This window comes from Scyliorhinus torazame, chromosome 1, assembly GCF_047496885.1.
Source record: "Scyliorhinus torazame isolate Kashiwa2021f chromosome 1, sScyTor2.1, whole genome shotgun sequence".
Classification (NCBI taxonomy): Eukaryota; Metazoa; Chordata; class Chondrichthyes; order Carcharhiniformes; family Scyliorhinidae; genus Scyliorhinus; species Scyliorhinus torazame.
In genome coordinates, this window is record NC_092707.1 from 53,794,157 (window position 1) to 53,813,296 (window position 19,140).

A 19,140-nucleotide genomic window follows, 5' to 3' on the forward strand; every position below is an offset into this window, starting at 1 on the left:
GGATAGGGTGGAGGTGTGGGCTTAAGTAGGGTGCAGACTCGATGGTCCGAATGGTCTCCTTCTGCACTGTACATTCTATGATTCAGTGTAGAGGAGACTGCATTGTGAACAGCAGCTCCAATAGACTAAATTAAAGAAATGCAACTGAACCCCTGCTTCATCTGAAAAGAGTGAAAGCATTGGACGGCGAGGAGGGAGGAAGTAAAGGGGCAGGTGTTACATATTCTGCTATTGCATGGGCAGGGATAGAGGTGTTTCGGGTGATGGAAGAGTGGACCAGGGTGTCATGGAGGATACAGTCTCTCGGGAATGCTGACAGGGGAGGTGAAAGTAAGATTGTTTAGGTGGTGGCTTGATGCTGGTGTTGGCAGAAATAGCAGAGGATGATCCTTTGGTGGGATGAAAAGTGAAGACAAGGGGATCCCTAACATTGTTTTGGGAGGGAGGTGAAGGGGTGAGAGCAGAAGTGCGGAAAATGGGCCAGACATGGTCGAGAACCCAGTCGACCACTATTGGGGAATCCTCGGCTCAGGAAGGTGGACAAGTTAGTAGCGCAGTTTTGGAAGGTGGCATCATTGGGACCAATGCAACAGAGATGGAGAAACTTGGAGAATGGGATGGAGTTTACGCTATTGTCTCGTGTTTTTCGCCCACATGAGGTGATTCCTCTGGGTTTGGCTATCCAGCCAGGCGAGGAGTGGCAGACTATGTTTAGAGCACCTTTTTGAGCCCCTTCTGCAATAAGGAGTGAGCAGAGTGGACTGTTCAGTCGCAGTTACAGTTGTCAAAAAGCAACCCTGCCTCGTGCTAGTGCAGAACTCCATTATAATTTTGCAGTTGTGATTAATTGCTTGTTTCAAATTTATGATGCTAGTCGTTCCACTTTATCAGTTTTAGCTTGAACTTAACTGCACTTTTCCTCCCTCTTTGTTTCCTTCCCCCATAGGAAGGAGTATTAATTGGATTTTATCCTCACTTGTGTTACTATTTTTTACATTCTCTCTTCACTTTGTTACATATCATTCCTTTGTGTTCTATATCAATTATTTTTCTATTTTTAATATAGTTTTTCACTATCATTCATAGTTAATTGGTGTTTCAGCTTCCATCATTTTTATTTGAAGTGATTTTCTGTAACTTGATTTTTATCTATTTTTATTACAGGGTACCTTTGGAAAGGGATAATTCAGAAGAATTTTTACGACGGGAGGCTAGAGCAGCTCAACTTGCTGAAGAAATTGAATCAAGTGCCCAATATAAGGCAAGAGTAGCATTAGAAAATGATGAAAGGACAGAAGAGGAGAAATACACAGCTGTACAAAGATCTCCCAATGAGCGAGAGAACCATGGTGTCAGCCCCAGGTACTATCACATTTTTACTCTGTGTAAAGCTATTTTAGATGTAATAATCTTTATTGTCACAAGTAGGCTTACATTGACACTGCAATGAAGTTACTGTGAAAAGCCCCAATTGGCACATTCCGGCACCTCTTCGGGAACACGGAGAATTCAGAATGTCCAATTCGTCTAACAGCACGTCTTTCGGGACTTGTGGGAGGAAACCCATGCGCACAGGAGAACGTGCAGACTCCACACAGACAGTGACCCAAGCTGGGAATTAAACCTGGGACCCTGGCCCTATGAAGCAACAGTGCTACCCACTGCTACCATGCTGCCCTGTGTTGTGCAATGAGGCAGACTTAATTAGTAATCTCATAGGAAGGGAAAAAGTATCATAATTCAACTCAATTCCATATGAAGTTTGAAAGTGGCATACTCCAGTCCTAAAAAAGAATCTTAAACAAAGCCAATTACAAAAGTATGAGTGGAGAGCTGGCTAAGGGTGACTGGGTAAATATGAGGGGAGAGCTGGCTAAGGTTGACTGGGTAATGAACTCAAAAGTATGGCCATTAATAAACAGTGAAAACATTTAAAGAAACAATTCAAAAAGTTCAAAATATATTGCATTAAAATATAAGGCATATAAAAACAGATTAAAAGTTTTTTACAAGGAAATGCAAAGTGGATGAATAGCCAAAGTAAATGTTTATCCCTCAGCGGCTGAGACTGGAGAGGTTATCGTGGGAAGTAAGGAAATGGCAGAGATATACAAAGAAATGAAATGAAATAAATCGCTTATTGTCACAAGTAGGCTTCAAATGAAGTTACTGTGAAAACCCCCTAGTCGCCACATTCCGGCGCCTGTTCGGGGAGGCTGGTACGGGAATTGAACCGTGCTGCTGCCCGTCCTTGGTCTGCTTTCAAAGCCAGCGATTTAGCCCTGTGCTAAACATATAGAAATGGTCTATATGTACTAGCCTCACTATTGGTAATTGCAATCCATAATCTTTTCCATTAACATCAGCATTACCTCCCAGCCACCAATCAGCATGCACTTCAAACAGAAAATACTGAACAATCTCAGCAGGTCTGACAAGCGGACCTGGAGAGAGAAGGAAACTAACGTTGAGATTGAATGACTTAAAAACTTACTTTGTTTATCTTAGTCTGCTAAAAACTGAACGTGCAGTTATGGCAAAAACAAAAATTGTATGTCTGTATTTAGATGCTCCCATGATGTTTTCAGCTAAGTGAAAACAGCAGCTTCAACTCAGCTATTTCTGATTTCAAATTTAAACAGATCCGGTCAAACAATGTAGCCATTTTGACATTAGGGGAGTTTATAGTGTTAAATTTGCGAAGAGCAATACACATTTATCACTTGCAACAATTTATGGATCAAGTGACAACCAACCTAGCAGAGTTTGCACATTCTCCCATGTCTGCAACGATCTTCACTCATTCCCACAGCCCAAAGATGTGCAGTGTAGGTGGATTGGCCATGCTAAATTGCCCCTTTTTTCTTTTTTAAAATTTAGAGTACCCAATTCATTTTTTTCCAATTAAGGGGCAATTTAGCGTGGCCAATCCACCTAACCTGCACATTTGTGTGTTGTGGGGGTGAAACCCACGCAAACACGGGGAGAATGTGCAAACTCCATACAGACAGTGACCCGGGGCCAGGATTGAACCCAGGTCCTCGGCGCCATAGGCAGCAGTGCTAACCATTGCGCCACTGTGCTGTCCACTAAATTGGCCCTTAATTGGTAAAAAAAATCAGGTCTAAATTTATTTTTTTTTTTAAAAAAAACAACCGAGCACAGCAAAATTAATATGTCCGGAAAAAAATATTCCCAAGATAGACTGCAGTTTAAAAATAACTCGCATGTAGTTTATATGTGGAGGAATTATACTCTGAAGGAACAAGAAAAGAAGCCTACATCATTTTGTAGGAATTCAGCACAATTTTGCCTGAAAATACTGACCACTGGTAATCAGAATTTTCAGTAAAATATATAACACAAGGATAACCTGTGAAAATATATATTTCTTGTTTCGCATTACTGGATAATCCCTACTGAAACTATACAAGGTATATAATTTTTCCAATCATATTTGAATGGCACTAACCAGTTTCCCTGCACCCCAATACAGTTATGAAAATGTCATCACTTTGTTCTACAATTAAAAATTTGACACTGGACTTTTGCAATAGTGCTTTATGGGGAACTTGCTAACTTATTCCTACACAAATTTAAGGTCCTATTATATCTCATTTGCTGCCCATGCATGGACAGATGCCTCGGAAAACAGGCATTCCTCCAAATCCGCCAACATTCAGGCCCATCAATGAATACAAAAATTACATATGTACCAAGAGATCAGTTGTCAGAAGGAAGTAGAGTCCAGGAAAGTGAAAGTAATGTCTCACTCCAATACTCCATCATCCCCGAGTATTCCTCACTACGTTTTCACGTTTATTTATTACTTAAACCTTGCAATTCCACACAAATCAACAGCTCTTGACGAGTCTAAACTTGATTAATATTCTTCCAGTCTCCAAGAATGCTGATCAGAGCAATAGAACAAAGAACAAAGAAATGTACAGCACCGGAACAGGCCCTCCAAGCCCGTGCCGACCATGCTGCCCGACTAAACTACAATCTTCTACACTTCCTGGGTCCGTATCCCTCTATTCCCATCATATTCATGTATTTGTCAAGATGCCCCTTCAATGTCACTATCGTCCCTGCTTCCACCACCTCCGGTAGCGAGTTCCAGGCACCCACTACCCTCTGTGTTTAAAAAAAAAAAAAAACTTGCCTCGTACATCTACTCTAAACCTTGCCCCTCTCACCTTAAACCTATGCCCCCTAGTAATTGACCCCTCTACCCTGGGGAAAAGCCTCTGACTATCCACTCTGTCTATGCCCCTCATAATTTTGTAGACCTCTATCAGGTCACCCCTCAACCTCCGTCGTTCCAGTGAGAACAAACCAAGTTTATTCAACCGCTCCTCATAGCTAATGCCCTCCATACCAGGCAACATTCTGGTAAATCTCTTCTGCACCCTCTCTAAAGCCTCCACATCCTTCTGGTAGTGTGGCGACCAGAATTGAACACTATACTCCCAAGTGTGGCCTAACTAAGGTTCTATACAGCTGCAACATGACTTGCCAATTCTTATACTCAATGCCCCGGCCAATGAAGGCAAGCATGCCGTATGCCTTCTTGACTACCTTCTCCACCTGTGTTGCCCCTTTCAGTGACCTGTGGACCTGTACTCCTAGATCTCTCTGACTTTCAATACTCTTGAGGGTTCTACCATTCACTGTAAATTCCCTACCTGCATGAGACCTTCCAAAATGCATTACCTCACATTTGTCCGGATTAAACTCCATCTGCCATCTCTCCGCCCAAGTCTCCAAGCAATCTAAATCCTGCTGTATCCTCTGACAGTCCTCATCGCTATCCGCAATTCCACCAACCTTTGTGTCGTCTGCAAACTTACTAATCAGACCAGTTACATTTTCCTCCAAATCATTTATATATACTAACAGCAAAGGTCCCAGCACTGATCCCTGCGGAACACCACTGTTCACAGCCCTCCAAGTAGAAAAGCATCCTTCCATTGCTACTCTCTGCCTTCTATGAGCTAGCCAGTTCTGTATCCACCTTGCCAGCTCACCCCTGATCCCGTGTGACTTCACCTTTTGTACTACCATGAGGGACCTTGTCAAAGGCCTTACTGAAGTCCATATAGACAACATCCACTGCCCTACCTGCATCAATCATCTTTGAGACCTCCTCGAAAAACTCTATCAAGTTAGTGAGACACGACCTCCCCATCACAAAACCATGCTGCCTCTCACTAATACGTCCATTTGCTTCCAAATGGGAGTAGATCCTGTCTCGAAGAATTCTCTCCAGTAATTTCCCTACCACTGAAGTAAGTCACCAATTATCCCACTGACTGAAAACATATTTATCTGACCATTTCAGAAAGATGGAGTTGAGCCAATATCTAGCCAACAGGCCAATATAGTAGTGAGTGATGCATTGTAGGAGGGGATGCCATCCAATGCAATATTAAATTGTAGCCCATATGCTTATTCTAGTTAAAAATGCCATGGAACTATTATAAATGAACTTTCAGTGCCCTGGCCGAGAATCTTTCATCAACTATCAATATCAAGAATAGATTAAACTCATCATTCTTCATATAATTGCATACAAGATGCTATGTGCAAAACGGCTGATACATCAACCCAAGTAGGAACAGCAAATATACAGTCCTTGGGGATTTCCTGATAAATATAAAATGCAAGTGTTTTCTAAGGGAATGAGTAGGAATACATAAAGTTACACTATTGGTTCTAAAAGACTAAAATTTGAATTGAACAGTTCAAATGCAAGCAGGCATTATTCAGACAAGATGACACACATCCATTCACAGAAACATGCTTTCTTCCATTCCCGGATCATTAAATGAAGACCTATTCAAATACAATCGTTTTGCAAGATTTTCAAATAGCCAACACAGCAACTGTATCCAACATGTTATTTTGAGACACAAACCAATTTAGAAGCTGAAAAAAATATTTTCTAGGCAAATCTATTATTTTCTACTTAATACGCCACTTGAACTCAATATTTATTCTCCATCTTAAACAGACAGCAGGATTATAAAACCTCAACTTCCTCATCTAACTTATCCGTCAAGATTTAATATGATAAACTAGAATCAGAAAAGGTCACAATTGTTGGCATTTTAGAGGAAACGCAACGCTTTATTCTTGCTTTCTGTATACTTCCAATGTGTTCTAGTTTCAACAGCCATATGTATTTTCTTTTTTTTAAAAAATATGTCTATTCAAAGTTTTTCCAACAAAAATTTTCAACCAATTAACCCCCCCCCCGTAACAGAAAAGAGAAAGAGAAAAGAACAGAACAGAACATAAACATATCAATCAAACATAATACAGAACTTGTACAATGGGTTTCTCACGCACATATTAACCCTCCCATATGCTTTTTTACAAGTACCCCTAGGAAACCCCCCCCCACTCCTTGGGTTGCTGCTGCTGCTGACCGACCTCATTCTAATGCTCCGCGAGATAGTCTAGGGACGGTTGCCACCGCCTGAAGAACCCCTGCGCAGACCCTCTCAAGGCAAACTTTATCCTCTCCAGCTTAATGAACCCTGCCATGTCATTTATCCAGGCTTCCACACTGGGGGGCTTCACGTCCTTCCACATGAGCAAGATCCTCCGCCGGGCTACCAGGGACGCAAAGGCCAGAATACTGGCCTCTTTCGCCTCCTGCACTCCCGGCTCGTCCGCCACCCCAAATAATGCCAGCCCCAACTTGGCTTGACCTGGACTTTCACCACCTTGGACATAGTCTTCGCGAAACCCCTCCAGAACCCATCCAGTGCCGGGCACTACCAGAACATGTGGGTGTGATTCGCCGGGCTTCCCGAGCACCTCCCACATTTGTCCTCCATCCCAAAGAATCCACCAGCCTCGCCCCTGTCATATGCGCTCTGTGAATAACCTTAAACTGTATCAGGCTGAGCCTGGCACATGAGGAAGAGGAATTAACCCTACTCAGGGCATCAGCCCACATACCCTCTTCAATCTCTTCCCCCAACTCCTCCTCCCACTTGCCCTTCAGCTCCTCTACCGAAGCCTCCCCCTTTTCTTTTATCTCCTGATATATCGCCGAAACCTTGCCTTCTCCGACCCATACACCCGAAATCACCCTGTCCTAAATCCCCTGTGCCGGGAGCAACAGGAATCCCCTCACCTGCCGCCTCACAAACGCCCTCACTTGCATATACCTGAACGCATTTCCCGGGGGTAACCCAAACTTCTCCTCCAGCGCCCCCAGGCTCACAAACGTCCCGTCTATAAACTGGTCCCCCATCCTTCTGATCCCTGCCTGATGCCAGCTCCGAAACCCCCCCGTCCATCCTTCCTGGGACGAACCAATGGTTCTCCCGGATCGGGGACCATACCGAGGGCCATATGTATTTTCAACTTTATGTTATACGATAGCACAATTCCCACCAACATTTCAAGGATCAAAACTCAACTCACCTGTTAATCTCAGGAAAGACAAATACATTTTGGTAAATCATCCACATTTTTAAAAAAACCATTCGAGATATAGGTTCTTTTCCTAGAGAATTGATAAGCTCAATGGAATAAGTCTTTTATCTTTCAGTCTGGAATTAAAGGGGACAACCTGTTGCAGCTCAGTATGGATGTTAAGGTTCCTTTGGTTCTATTCCAAGGACGCATTAAAAATCAACGTTTTAACAAATATTGTTCTCAACACCACCTAAAACAAACAAACTGGTTGTCCACCTACTTCCATTGAGAAAATTGATGCTACAGATCCATGTGCATGTCTTTTTTTTAAAAATGAATTGTGGGGCGGGGGTATCATTTGTAAAGCAGCATTTATTACAGTACTTCACATAAAAACATGCCCTCATAAGCTCGTGCACAACAAAATGGATATATGTGGCTGCATTGAAAATTGTCAATTATGGTCCAGGCAACATCCACAAAATTTAGTGGTGTTTGTGGTTCAATGAAACTTAATTCAAGCTATGGATTAATTACACTAACTGTTCCCCCGTGCAATTTTCTGAAGGCAGCAACTCACACTAGGTAAAGCTGCATACTTCTGCAAACCAGCTGGTGCTATTCCAATGTGACTTGTCATTATGTATCCGGAAACATTGCTCCAAAAAAAACTACACAAAAGTCATATGCATTATGACTGTACCCATATAGTTTCAACAAAAATTTAATTTTAAGCAGCAATTCTGCTCACTCCTGGCCTGCCATCTTCCATTCTCCTAACCTGGTAATCGCAATTTGCATTTATACAAACTAATGGTAGTCATGCTGACAATCACAGGAGTGTAATAAAAGGTAGCATTTAAAGCACTGGCAAATATTTTAAAACAGATTCAGTAAATATGTTAAGAGAAACCAACTTTTGAAAAACTGAATGCTGAGCAGAAGAATAGTTGAGGTTAATACATAGGAATGTTAACTATATATAGGCAAATGAGTTGTCACTTATTGAAACTCAATCTCAGCGGAAATAAAAGATATATTGCAGCTTGTATGCATTGAGGTGGGTGTTTAAAATATTTTAATTTTAAAGGAAAGTACATGTTATAAACTTGCCTACTTACGATTGGCTGGGGACTAATGACTATCCCACAATCCTATGGGAGTATGAACTTCCCCAATGAGGGGGGCGGAGAAACTCCTAGTATAAATAAGCTGGCCAGTTCAGGAACCAGCAGGAAGGAGAAGGTAGCAAGGGAAGTTACTGCTATGTATATATTGTTATAGTAAATAAACGTTATTATTTTGTATCCTTAAAACTCGTGCTGGATTCTTCGTGGCCCTTACAAAAGTACACAAGCTACAAAACCCTTCCCTATTCTCGCTATAGGAAAAAGTAGAAACCCATCAATTGGAACACTAGCAAAATTTTACTTTTGAAAGCATTGGATATAAATCTTTGCTTGGTGGGGGATAACCAAAAACAAGGAAATGGCTGAACGGTAATAATGTAGAAAAGTTAAGTATTGTGAATCCTAAATTTTTAATTATGTTTTTCATGAGCATCTATCGCTAGTTTGGAAAGTTAATCCCTATAAATTTAATCTGGAGATTTATTTAAATGAAAAACTAAAATTCACTGAAGAAATCTAAATAAAGGTGATCTATCTTATAAAGGTCTTATAGTTGATAAATTCTTGATTTCTCAAGGAATTAAGGGCTATGGAGAGAGAGCGGGTAAATGGAGTTGAAATCAGCCATGATTGAATGGTGGAGTGGACTCGATGGGCCGAATGGCCTTCCTTCCACTCCTATGTCTTATGGTCTATCACCTGATCAGCAATATGTAGTTTCACAGTGGGATTTCCAATTTGCTTACTCTCTACTAATGAGCAAACATGTTGAACCATTAAGTTACTGATGCTGCACATTAAGTTTTTCTTGACAGAGAAATAACTCCCCAATAGATAGATAAATGTATTTAACACTCGAGCTGTGATCACTTTTCAAAAAATCCTTCCACAAATACCTATTCTTGTAAGGAGAACCTGAGTCACAATTTGCAGAATTACTGAAACAAATTACATTACATATTGTACAGCCAAGTAACTAGATAACTCACTCCAATCAACCAATACATTATTTAAAATACACATTTGTTAATGAATGTACAACTAGATCAATTGTACCAAAAATAATACCGGACTGCTAAATGTGGAAGGCTCTTGTACAGTTTGCAGGGAAGAATAACTTACACCTGCCAGCACAAGCTAAAAGAATGTTTGTCACAAAAAGGTGAAAATCTTAAATTTCTGCATGGCGTTAATACTCAGTTGTATGGTGTTACTCAGGCACATTATTAAATTCAACAATTGTCATCAAAATACTAACCACAAATTAGACTACTGCCTCCCTTCTTTAGTGACCAAGTTAGTCCTTGTTCAGTTATATTGGGAGTGATCCTCAATAACATCAATGCTCACTCACTATGAAAATCAGTAGAGTTTACTCCTAATCATATTTAAATATTACATCTTGACATTTCATCATCTATGACTAGAAAATTGGGGAATAAATATTCATTCAACTTTGCACCTTCAGTTTACACCTGATGCGTAGAAATTCCATCCAGACGTTATGCACTCTGAAATTATACAATTATTGGATACCAACAGATCACTTACTACTTCTTACATTTACAATTCAATACTGTACATAGACTGGTTGAGTAAGTTGGCGACAAGGTGGTAGATGAGTACAATGTGTGTGTGTGTGTGTGTGTGGCGCGGGCGGGGGGGTGTGAGTCTGAGGATATTCTCTTTGGTAGTAAGAATTGAAAAGCAGCAAATACTTTAAAAGGTGTGAAACGTTTACATTTCCGATTTCAGAGATGCTTAGGTACACTTGTACAAAATACAGCATGCAGGTGCAACGAGCAGTTAAGAAAGTAAATGGCATATTGGCCATTGGAGTAAAAGAATACAGAAATGTTACTACATTATACAGGGCTTTGCTAAGAGCACAACTGGAGTAGTGCATGCAGCTTTGCTCTCAATCCCAGGAACGATGGTAACATAGTGAAGATTCATATATTGGTTCTTTGGGTGAGAGGGTTGTCCTATGATAGGCTGAGTAAGTTGGGCTCTGTAGGCTTGCCTGCCTCACTTTGTCGGTCTTTGTGAAAGGGCTAGGAGAATGCACTTTGATGTACCAAAACATGGTACTACAAGGCCACCAGAAGCAACACCAGTAAAGCCTGCCAGGAGTATTTTAATAAATGGTGTTTCCTCTCTTATTGTATAAAGATTTCATTTAAAATATGCATGACTCGCAGAAGAAGGATCCTCTTGCTGGACCTAGCTTTCAGTAGCAAGGACAAGTCAGCCACTTGAAAATAGGCGAACACCAAGAAAATTGTGACTATGACCTAAATTGCATGAAGCAAGAGTTGAACTAAAGTTTAAAAAAACAGAACCTAACCCAGATAAATTGATTAAATCATCTGATGAATGAATATAAGGGGAAATGAAATGAAATGAAAATCGCTTATTGTCACAAGTAGGCTTCAAAATTAAGTCACTGTGAAAAGCCCCTAGTCGCCACATTCCGGCGCCTGCTCGGGGAGGCTGGAACAGGAATTGAACCGTGCTGCTGGCCTGCCTTGGTCTGCTTTAAAAGCCAGCTATTTAGCCCTGTGCTAAACCAGCCCCTTGTACTCAGAAATTGTACTCAAGAAAAAAATAAGAAAATGCCTTTTAAGTGAATTTCCAACTGAAAGAAGACTTTCTAGTAGGTTGGCTTGTGGAGTATGACTTTGTGCACTGAATACTCATCCATCCGTGATATAATCTTGTATATGTTAATTATATATTATAGGTAGAGTACTTTGTGAATATTGGTTAAACCACAAAGTACTGTGGAATCTTAGGCACTTGGTTTTGGAAGACTTCAGTGCTTGCCCAATATATATTGCCCAAGATGGGAAACTGTCCTTCCGTGAAAAGACTTGAGATACTGATAACCCACACAGCGCACTCAAAGTAGGAGGAACTTATAAAGACTAGCTTACTGCACACATTCAAAATCATGAAAAGGACTGTTCGCAACATCTCCTTTCGCATGCCTACAGTAAAGAGAGGGGATAGAGAAAATATTTTGCAGTCAGGGACCATAGAGAAAATTGGTTCACATGAGGTCCAGAGTCCAAAATCGAAGTCCACCGAGGAACTCCTTCATGGAGTCCAGCAGGCTGAAAGCCAGTGTTGTACAAGACACTTTTTTGGTGGTGTTCACAAGATGAAATGGGCACATGAGTCCGTTTTTGTAGACAATGGTGCAGAACATCCAGGGTAGATGGGACCAGGTGTCCAACCTGGTCAGAGCTCCATCTGTCAGGCCTGCTGGTCGGATAGTATGGCTGCAGCTCAAGAAGACAGTACTAACTTGTTCAACAAGCCAGAGTCTTGGATCATGTGACTGTAACACCTCCACAAGGTCTTCAACTAAGGATGTTTATCCAGTGTGTCAAATTTGGCATGGTCATCAGGATTGTTAACATCCCTGCCATTGTGGGTTAAAGGAAATATTTGAGGGGTCATTGTCTTTCATGTAGCTCCCTCTGTAGTTGGGCATGGAGCTCCCAGGTGTTCAGAAGTAATGAGGTGTGACATTTCCGACACTGCAACATGGCTTCTTTTTTTCTGGTGAGTCACAGGCAATAACTCGCAGGTAGACGATCAGCCACCTTAATGGTATTTGTTCAGGCAAAAGGTTCTGTCACAATTGTTAATTATGGGAATCCAACTTTTAATTTTTTTGTATGAAAAAATTACTTGCCTTTACTGCTACCTCACAGCCCCAGAGACCCAGGTTCAATTCTGGCCTCAGATAATTGTCTGTGTGGAGTTTTCACTTTCTCCCCGTATCTGCGTGGGTTTCCTCTGGGTGCTGAGGTTTTCTCCAACAGTCCAAAGATGTGCAGGTTAGGTGGATTGGCCATGCTAAATTGCCCCTTAGTGTCCAAAAGATTACGTGGGGTTACTGGGTTATGGGGATAGGGTGGAGGCGTGGGCTTAAGTTCGGTGCTCTTTCCAAGGGCCAATACAGACTCCAGTGGGCTGAATGGCCTCCTTCTGCGCTGTAAATTCTATGAATAACCAGCAAATTAAAAATTTATTACAACAATGAATATAAATTCAACAAGCTCTGAAGAAGCAATTCTAGGAGTACTTAATTATGCCATAAAATACAGGACACTGGTTCAATTCTAGCCTTGGGTGACTCCGTGTGGAGTTTGCACATTCTCCCCCTGTCTGCGGGTGCTCCGGTTTCCTCCCACAGTCTAAAGGTATGCAAGTTAGTTGGCTTGGTCATGCTAAATTGCCCCTCGGGGTGGGGTTGCAGGAATAGGGTGGGGGATTGGGCCTCGATTGGGTGGAATTTTGACTGGTCGGTACAGACTCGATGGGCCAAATGGCCTCCTGCACTGTAGGGATTCTATGATTCTATGAATGCCTTGTAGCCTGAACAGCAATTAAGAATGCTACAATTTTTTTGCAATTTGGCAGGAAGGTAACCATTCAGGATCTTGTTTGCTGTTCAACAGACTTTGTTGAAAGTGCAATTTTGCAAATATTGGATGAAAACACAACTTGTCTTTTCTGAATTGCTCCAATGATCGAATAACCACTGCGCGCACTCACTTCAATAATCACTAAGCATGCATTTGGTGCCTGTGGATATCGCTCTTCAGTTGCAGTATTTGTGAATTGATCGAAAGATAAAATGAATGTGTTTTTTTTAATATAGAGAGAATAAGTACATTCCACCAGGGCAAAGGAATAGGGATGGAATGTCTTGGGGAAATACACGACAACATTCACCAAGGATTGGACAGTCTGCTTCAGGCCCACAACCTTCCCGGGCAGGATCTCATACACCGGATTATAGTCCTAATTCTGGAGCAGATCAAAGAGTTGTTAATGGAGGCAAGTGTTTATATTTAATTTAAGAATGAGACAACTATCAAATATGTGAGTTGTGCAAGTGGTCAATACAATCTAAAGTTTCAGTAGTTCAACAGTGAGTGGAGTTAAAATGTTGTCCGCGTTTATAAATTTTCCTTTTACACCTAGTTCAGTTAGACATCCTGTATCCTTTAAAATGGCCATTGCAGTATGTACTGAATTTATTGAAAACAAATTGATGTACCTTGGCCCTCAACTCTGTTTGCAGTGACAATTATGCACTCTTTAAACGTTGCACTTTTCATATAGTACATTATGTAATTTGGATACTGATTTGGGCATGTTTAAATCTGAATCAGTCTCAAGAAAAAGAGGCTTTTTTTACTTTTCACTTGGTGGTTCAATCCAGCTCCACATAAGCACCTTTCATTGTTTGCACCTAACATCCCATCTATGGTGCCAGAGAGATTTCTAGATACATAAGATGAGCAGAAGACTCTTTGGTAAATATACATTTTTGATAAAAGATTGACATTAAGGTCCATAAATCCCCTCAACACTCTAGCCGCCGCCGGCTTCCTACCCGTCCGAGACCTGGAGCAATCCAGAGCCGGATCCAACATCATGTTAAAGTCTCCCCCCATTATCAGGCCCCCCACTTCCAAGTCTGGGATCCGACCCAACATACGCCGCATAAAACCCGCATCGTCCCAGTTCGGAGCATACACATTGACCAGCACCACCCTCTCTCTCTCTGCAACTTGCCACTTACCATTATGTACCTACCGCCATTATCTGCCACAATGCTCGACGCCTCGAATGACACCTTCTTTCCCACCAAGATCGCCACCCCTTGATTTTTGGCATCTAGCCCCGAATGAAATACCTGACGTACCCACCCTTTCCTCAGTCTTAACTGGTCTGCCACCTTCAGGTGTGTCTCCTGGAGCATAACCTCATCCGCCTTGAGCCCCTTCAGATGCGTGAACACACGGGCCCGCTTAACCGGCCCATTCAGTCTCCTTACATTCCAGGTTATCAGCCGGATCAGGGGGCTACCCCCCCGCCGACTAGCCATGACCCCTCCTCGGCCAGCCACGCGCCCGCACCCCACACCCGGCCCGTTCCCCACAGCGGCATACCCCCGTCTCGATTCCCCCCCCCCCCCCCACTCGCTCCAGCTCCTCCTTAACCTGAGCAGCAGCAACTCGACCCCCCCCCCCCCCCCCCCCCCCCCCCCCCCCCCCCCCCCGGCTACCCAGACCACCCATCCTAGCTGTTTTACTCCCCCATTGCACTTCTGCAAGTCAGCTGACTCCTGCTGACCCCGGCCACTCCTGCCTCCCCTTTGACTCCTCCCATTGTGTGGCACACCCTCCTCTCCCGCTTCCCATCCACAGGCTCTCCCCCTCCCCCCTCCGTTCTAAGCGCGGGAAACAATCCTCGCTTCCCCGCCCCGGCCCCGCCCCCAGTCTTCGGTGCGGGTGAAAAGCCCGCGCACTCCACCTACCAGCCCCCGCCACCAACCAAAACAGTGCCCAACCAGCCCCAGCCACCCTCCCCAACCCGAAAGAGAAAAACACAGAGAAAAATAAACCCAAAACAATGCAAAGGCCCCCCCCCCCCCCCGAACCAAAAATAGGCATAACATGTCCACCGCAGTCCCCAATCGCCCATCCCGACCCTCAGTCTGTGTCCAGCTTCTCGGCCTGAACAAAGGCCCACGCCTCCTCCGGAGACTCAAAATAATGGTGCCGGTCCTTGTAGGTAACCCACAGTCGTGCCGGCTGCAACATGCCAAACTTCACCCCCTTCCTGTGCAGCTCCGCCTTCACTCGATTGTACCCGGCCCTCCTCTTCGCCACCTCCGCACTCCAGTCCTTGTATATCCGAACCTCCGCGTTCTCCCACCTGCTGCTCCTCTCCTTCTTGGCCCACCTGAGCACACACTCCCGATCGACGAATCGATGGAACCGCACCAGCACCGCCCGCAGAGGCTCGTTAGCCTTGGGCCTCCTCGCCAACACTCTATTGGCCCCTTCCAGCTCCAGGGGCCCCTGGAAGGACCCTGCTCCCATCAGCGAGTTCAACATGGTGACCACATAGGCCCCCATGCCCGGCCCCTCCGGGAGGCCCAGAATTCGCAGATTCTTCCGCCTCGACCGATTCTCCATCTCCTCGAACCGCTCCTGCCATTTCTTGTGGGGCGCCTCCACCTTTACCGCCAGGCCTAAGATCTCGTCCTCATTGTCAGAGATCTTTTGTCGAGCCTCTCGGATCGCCACCCCCTGGGCCGTCTGTGTCTCCAGCAGCTTATGAATAGAAGCCTTCATCGGTTCTAGCAGGCCCATTTTAATCTCTGAGGCAGCGCTGGATACTCTCCTGTTGCTCCTCCGCCCACTGCCTCCACGCTGCCTGGTCTCCGCCCGCCGCCATTTTGTCCTCCTTCCCTCCCTTCTTCCGTTCCACCACCACCTTTTTTGTCGCCCCACTCATAGTTAAAGCCATGTACCTATGGGGAGCTATTATTAACTCCTTCCCACACCAGGAAACGTCGAAAAAGTGCCCTTGGGGGCCCTGAAAAGAGCCCAAAAGTCAGTTTTTGCAGGAGCCGCCGAATGTGCGACTTAGCTCCGCATAGCCACAACCGGAAGTCTCGAGAGGGAATCCTTTTGGCAGTGTTCGCTTCACCAATCTGCCCCAAAATGTCTGTGGAAACTTCTGAAAACTGTCTGAGAGTCTGTTCCAGACGGGAGCTGCCGAATGCACGACCTACTCCTCCATGGCCACCACCAGAAGCCCGCTTCTTCAGTGGCCTTGGTAGATCTTTTCGCAGTTGTTCCCTCTGCTGCTAGAATTCACCTTTAATAAAGGCCCTCAAGTCAGCTTGCAGCTTTAAGCTTGCCCTTCCCCCGCCTGCATGCTGGAAGAGGTTCTGTTTATCCTGCAGTTACAGCCAAATCTTTTACTGTTTCTGCCGGGTCTGGTAACCAAGAGACATACCATTCCTGGGGGACACTGTCGGGGGAATGTTGCAGTCTTCTTCCCACACCGGGAAATGTCAAACCAATGCCGTGGGGGCCCTGTAAAGAGCCCAAAAGTCCGTTCCAAGCGGGAGCTACCGAACATGCGACCTAGCTCTGCATAGCCGCACCCGGAAGTCCTCAGATTGACATATTATGGTGCTCTATGTTTGCAAACGTTCTCCAGGTTTCTTAGTTTGAGTTTTTTATATCCTAATATTTAACGTTAAGCATGTTTGTTTTCAAATATTAGTCTTAAAGTTCATTTTCTTAAATGTGAGTTTGTCCTTCCATTCTTTCCTTTGCATAAAGCTGCTTTATATACCTATTTAATGTAATTGTGAAGCACAACGGGGTTTTGGCTTTTGACTTTGGGGTAAGAACACGACTTCTCTATTAAATGTATGTTATTATACGGCACACAGATGTAACGTGCTGCAAAATATTTCAATACCAACTGTTTGGATAATTTAGCATTCAGGAGTTGTTTCACATGCATACCAAAAGTTGCAATCTTTTCATTTGTATTGCCAAGGGCATTTGCCGTACAATTTTCTAGTACACCAAAATGCCAAACCTACATTTAACCGCAGCTGTTTCTATTTGACATGAAGATCAGTGTGAATTGTAGCACAGCATCTGAATATTAAGAGCAGGTAAATTTTCCTTTAAAAATTAGCTTTTTATTAGACTTGGTTTCTCAGACTCTAGAAGGGTTTGAACCACGGGTGGCTCTTCAATGAAATTGAAGTGTGTATTTTTAGATTTCAATTGTTTGTCTTTTATAAAAACACCATTTTTGTGAATTTTAAATTTGCTATTGGTAAGTTAAATCCTAAGTTTCTATTCTAATATTTACAACAATTATCCAAATCTATTTTATAAATACCACATTGACTTTAGGGTTCCACCCCCAGGGTAAGAATCATTTTATTCAATAATAAACACATCAATAGATTCATTCTAGTGATCTTCATCTAGTAAGAGGATATTGTGTGCCACAGTAGGTAAACTCATCATCATTTCATCTCGGAACCACATTTCAACCATTAGGCTGAACAGATGGGGGAAAAAACATTCGCCTGAAAGAATCTTGTGCTGTTGACAGTTTTTGAACCTGTTCCCATTGGCTATAAGCCCACAGCAAAGCATAATTTAGAATTTTTCCAATTTATTTGTGTTCCACAAAGATGACGAAGATGGGAAATAGAAAAAAAGATTGTGGACTCCTGCAGTTGAAAAATGGGTATATTGAGAAGATGCAGTTTTTCCTTGCCATTGGTTATATTAAACCATCATGTGCATTAACCTGAATTGAGGTGGTCTATTCTTACTGTTGGCATTCTTGACCCTGATGAGCTCAGAAATTCACCAAAACTGTTGACTGAGAGTAGTTTATTCATCTCCCTTCACTTTTTTGTAGCTTCTAAGTATTCCTTTTTAGCAAAATAAAAATGTAGATTCATCAGCCTTGCAACTTACACAAAGTAAACATTTTGTTTTATTCTGCTTTTCTCAGTCAATAGAATAAACATAGCATCAATAAACTTCAATACCCATCTATAAAGACTATTTTTCCATTATTCCCCAAATTCCTGCACGACTTACCAAAGTTATAAACATCTCTGCTAATTAAGAAACAGATTTATTTTTTTACATGGCTGATTACAGTGACAATTTTGCGCCACAATATTGTATTTCTGAAACTTATGGTACATATTTTAACACTATGGTTGGTGGAGAACCATTTATTGAAAGTGCCTCAGAGCAAGAAGCACAATCAGATTATGACCAATTTATTAGGTATCCAAATCTGAGTCTTGATGCACATCAGAAGTGCTTGCTTTCCAAACTCTTCTTTCTTCCCTTTAACAATAAAATACAAAATACTGGTTTTAACTCCTGAAATGCCACGGTAAAAGCCAAAGTTTTACGAGATGTTGGATATTACTTTTCTTTCCTTGTGCCAATACACTATACATATTGCTTTTATCTTTTTAAATTATGCATAGTGTTTTGAAATGTAGCTTGTGAAAATCTTAGTTCAAATTTATTTACTGTCTTGCAAAGTGTATTTAATTTGTCATTTTTTTGTTACTTGTATTCCCATATTTTTCTTTAGTTTTTACTTTACTTCATATCATTTGTTCTGTCAGGTGTTGCCTGGCCATCGCCTTGCCCATCTCCTTCCTCTCGCCCACCTTCTCGCTATCCGTCAGCTCCCAACTCTCTTCCACCTCGGGCAGCCACTCCTACCAGGCCGCCCTCCAGGCCCCCTTCAGGGCCTTCAAGGCCTCCGTCTCACCCCTCTGCTCATGGTTCTCCAGCTCCTGTCTCTACTATGCCTAAACGCATGTCTTCAGAAGGTACCACAGTTAGTCTGTCCATATATGTTTGTTTAATTTCTTTGTTATATTACAGCTGTGCTTTTGTTTCTTAATCTGCAACATGTATGACGTTTGAAAACTAAACAAATTTAATCCTTCTGCCTTGCCATTACATTGTCCATAACCAGCTTTCCTTAAATTCATAGTTTTGTTATTGTATATTCAAGCTATTGTGCGATGATCAAAGGTGCATGTTGCTACAGAAAGTGACTTGAAAAAGTAAATGAAATACAAAGGGATTCTTCTGTTCAAGTAGGAATATTTTTGTGGCACCAAATCTGAGACATTATCATTTATATCACATGCAAGTTAGTTTGTTGGCAAGGTCGG

General features: G+C 42.7%; 1 protein-coding gene across 1 annotated transcript in view; it reads left to right on the plus strand.

Annotated features, from left to right (window-relative positions):
- Nucleotides 1-19,140, plus strand: part of LOC140406342 (ataxin-2-like) — a 195,925-nt gene that overhangs the window by 109,335 nt on the left and 67,450 nt on the right. The window contains 3 exon segments of the mRNA XM_072494465.1: nucleotides 1,165-1,362; nucleotides 13,243-13,421; nucleotides 18,580-18,789. Of these exon segments, the coding sequence (XP_072350566.1) occupies nucleotides 1,165-1,362; nucleotides 13,243-13,421; nucleotides 18,580-18,789 (587 nt within the window).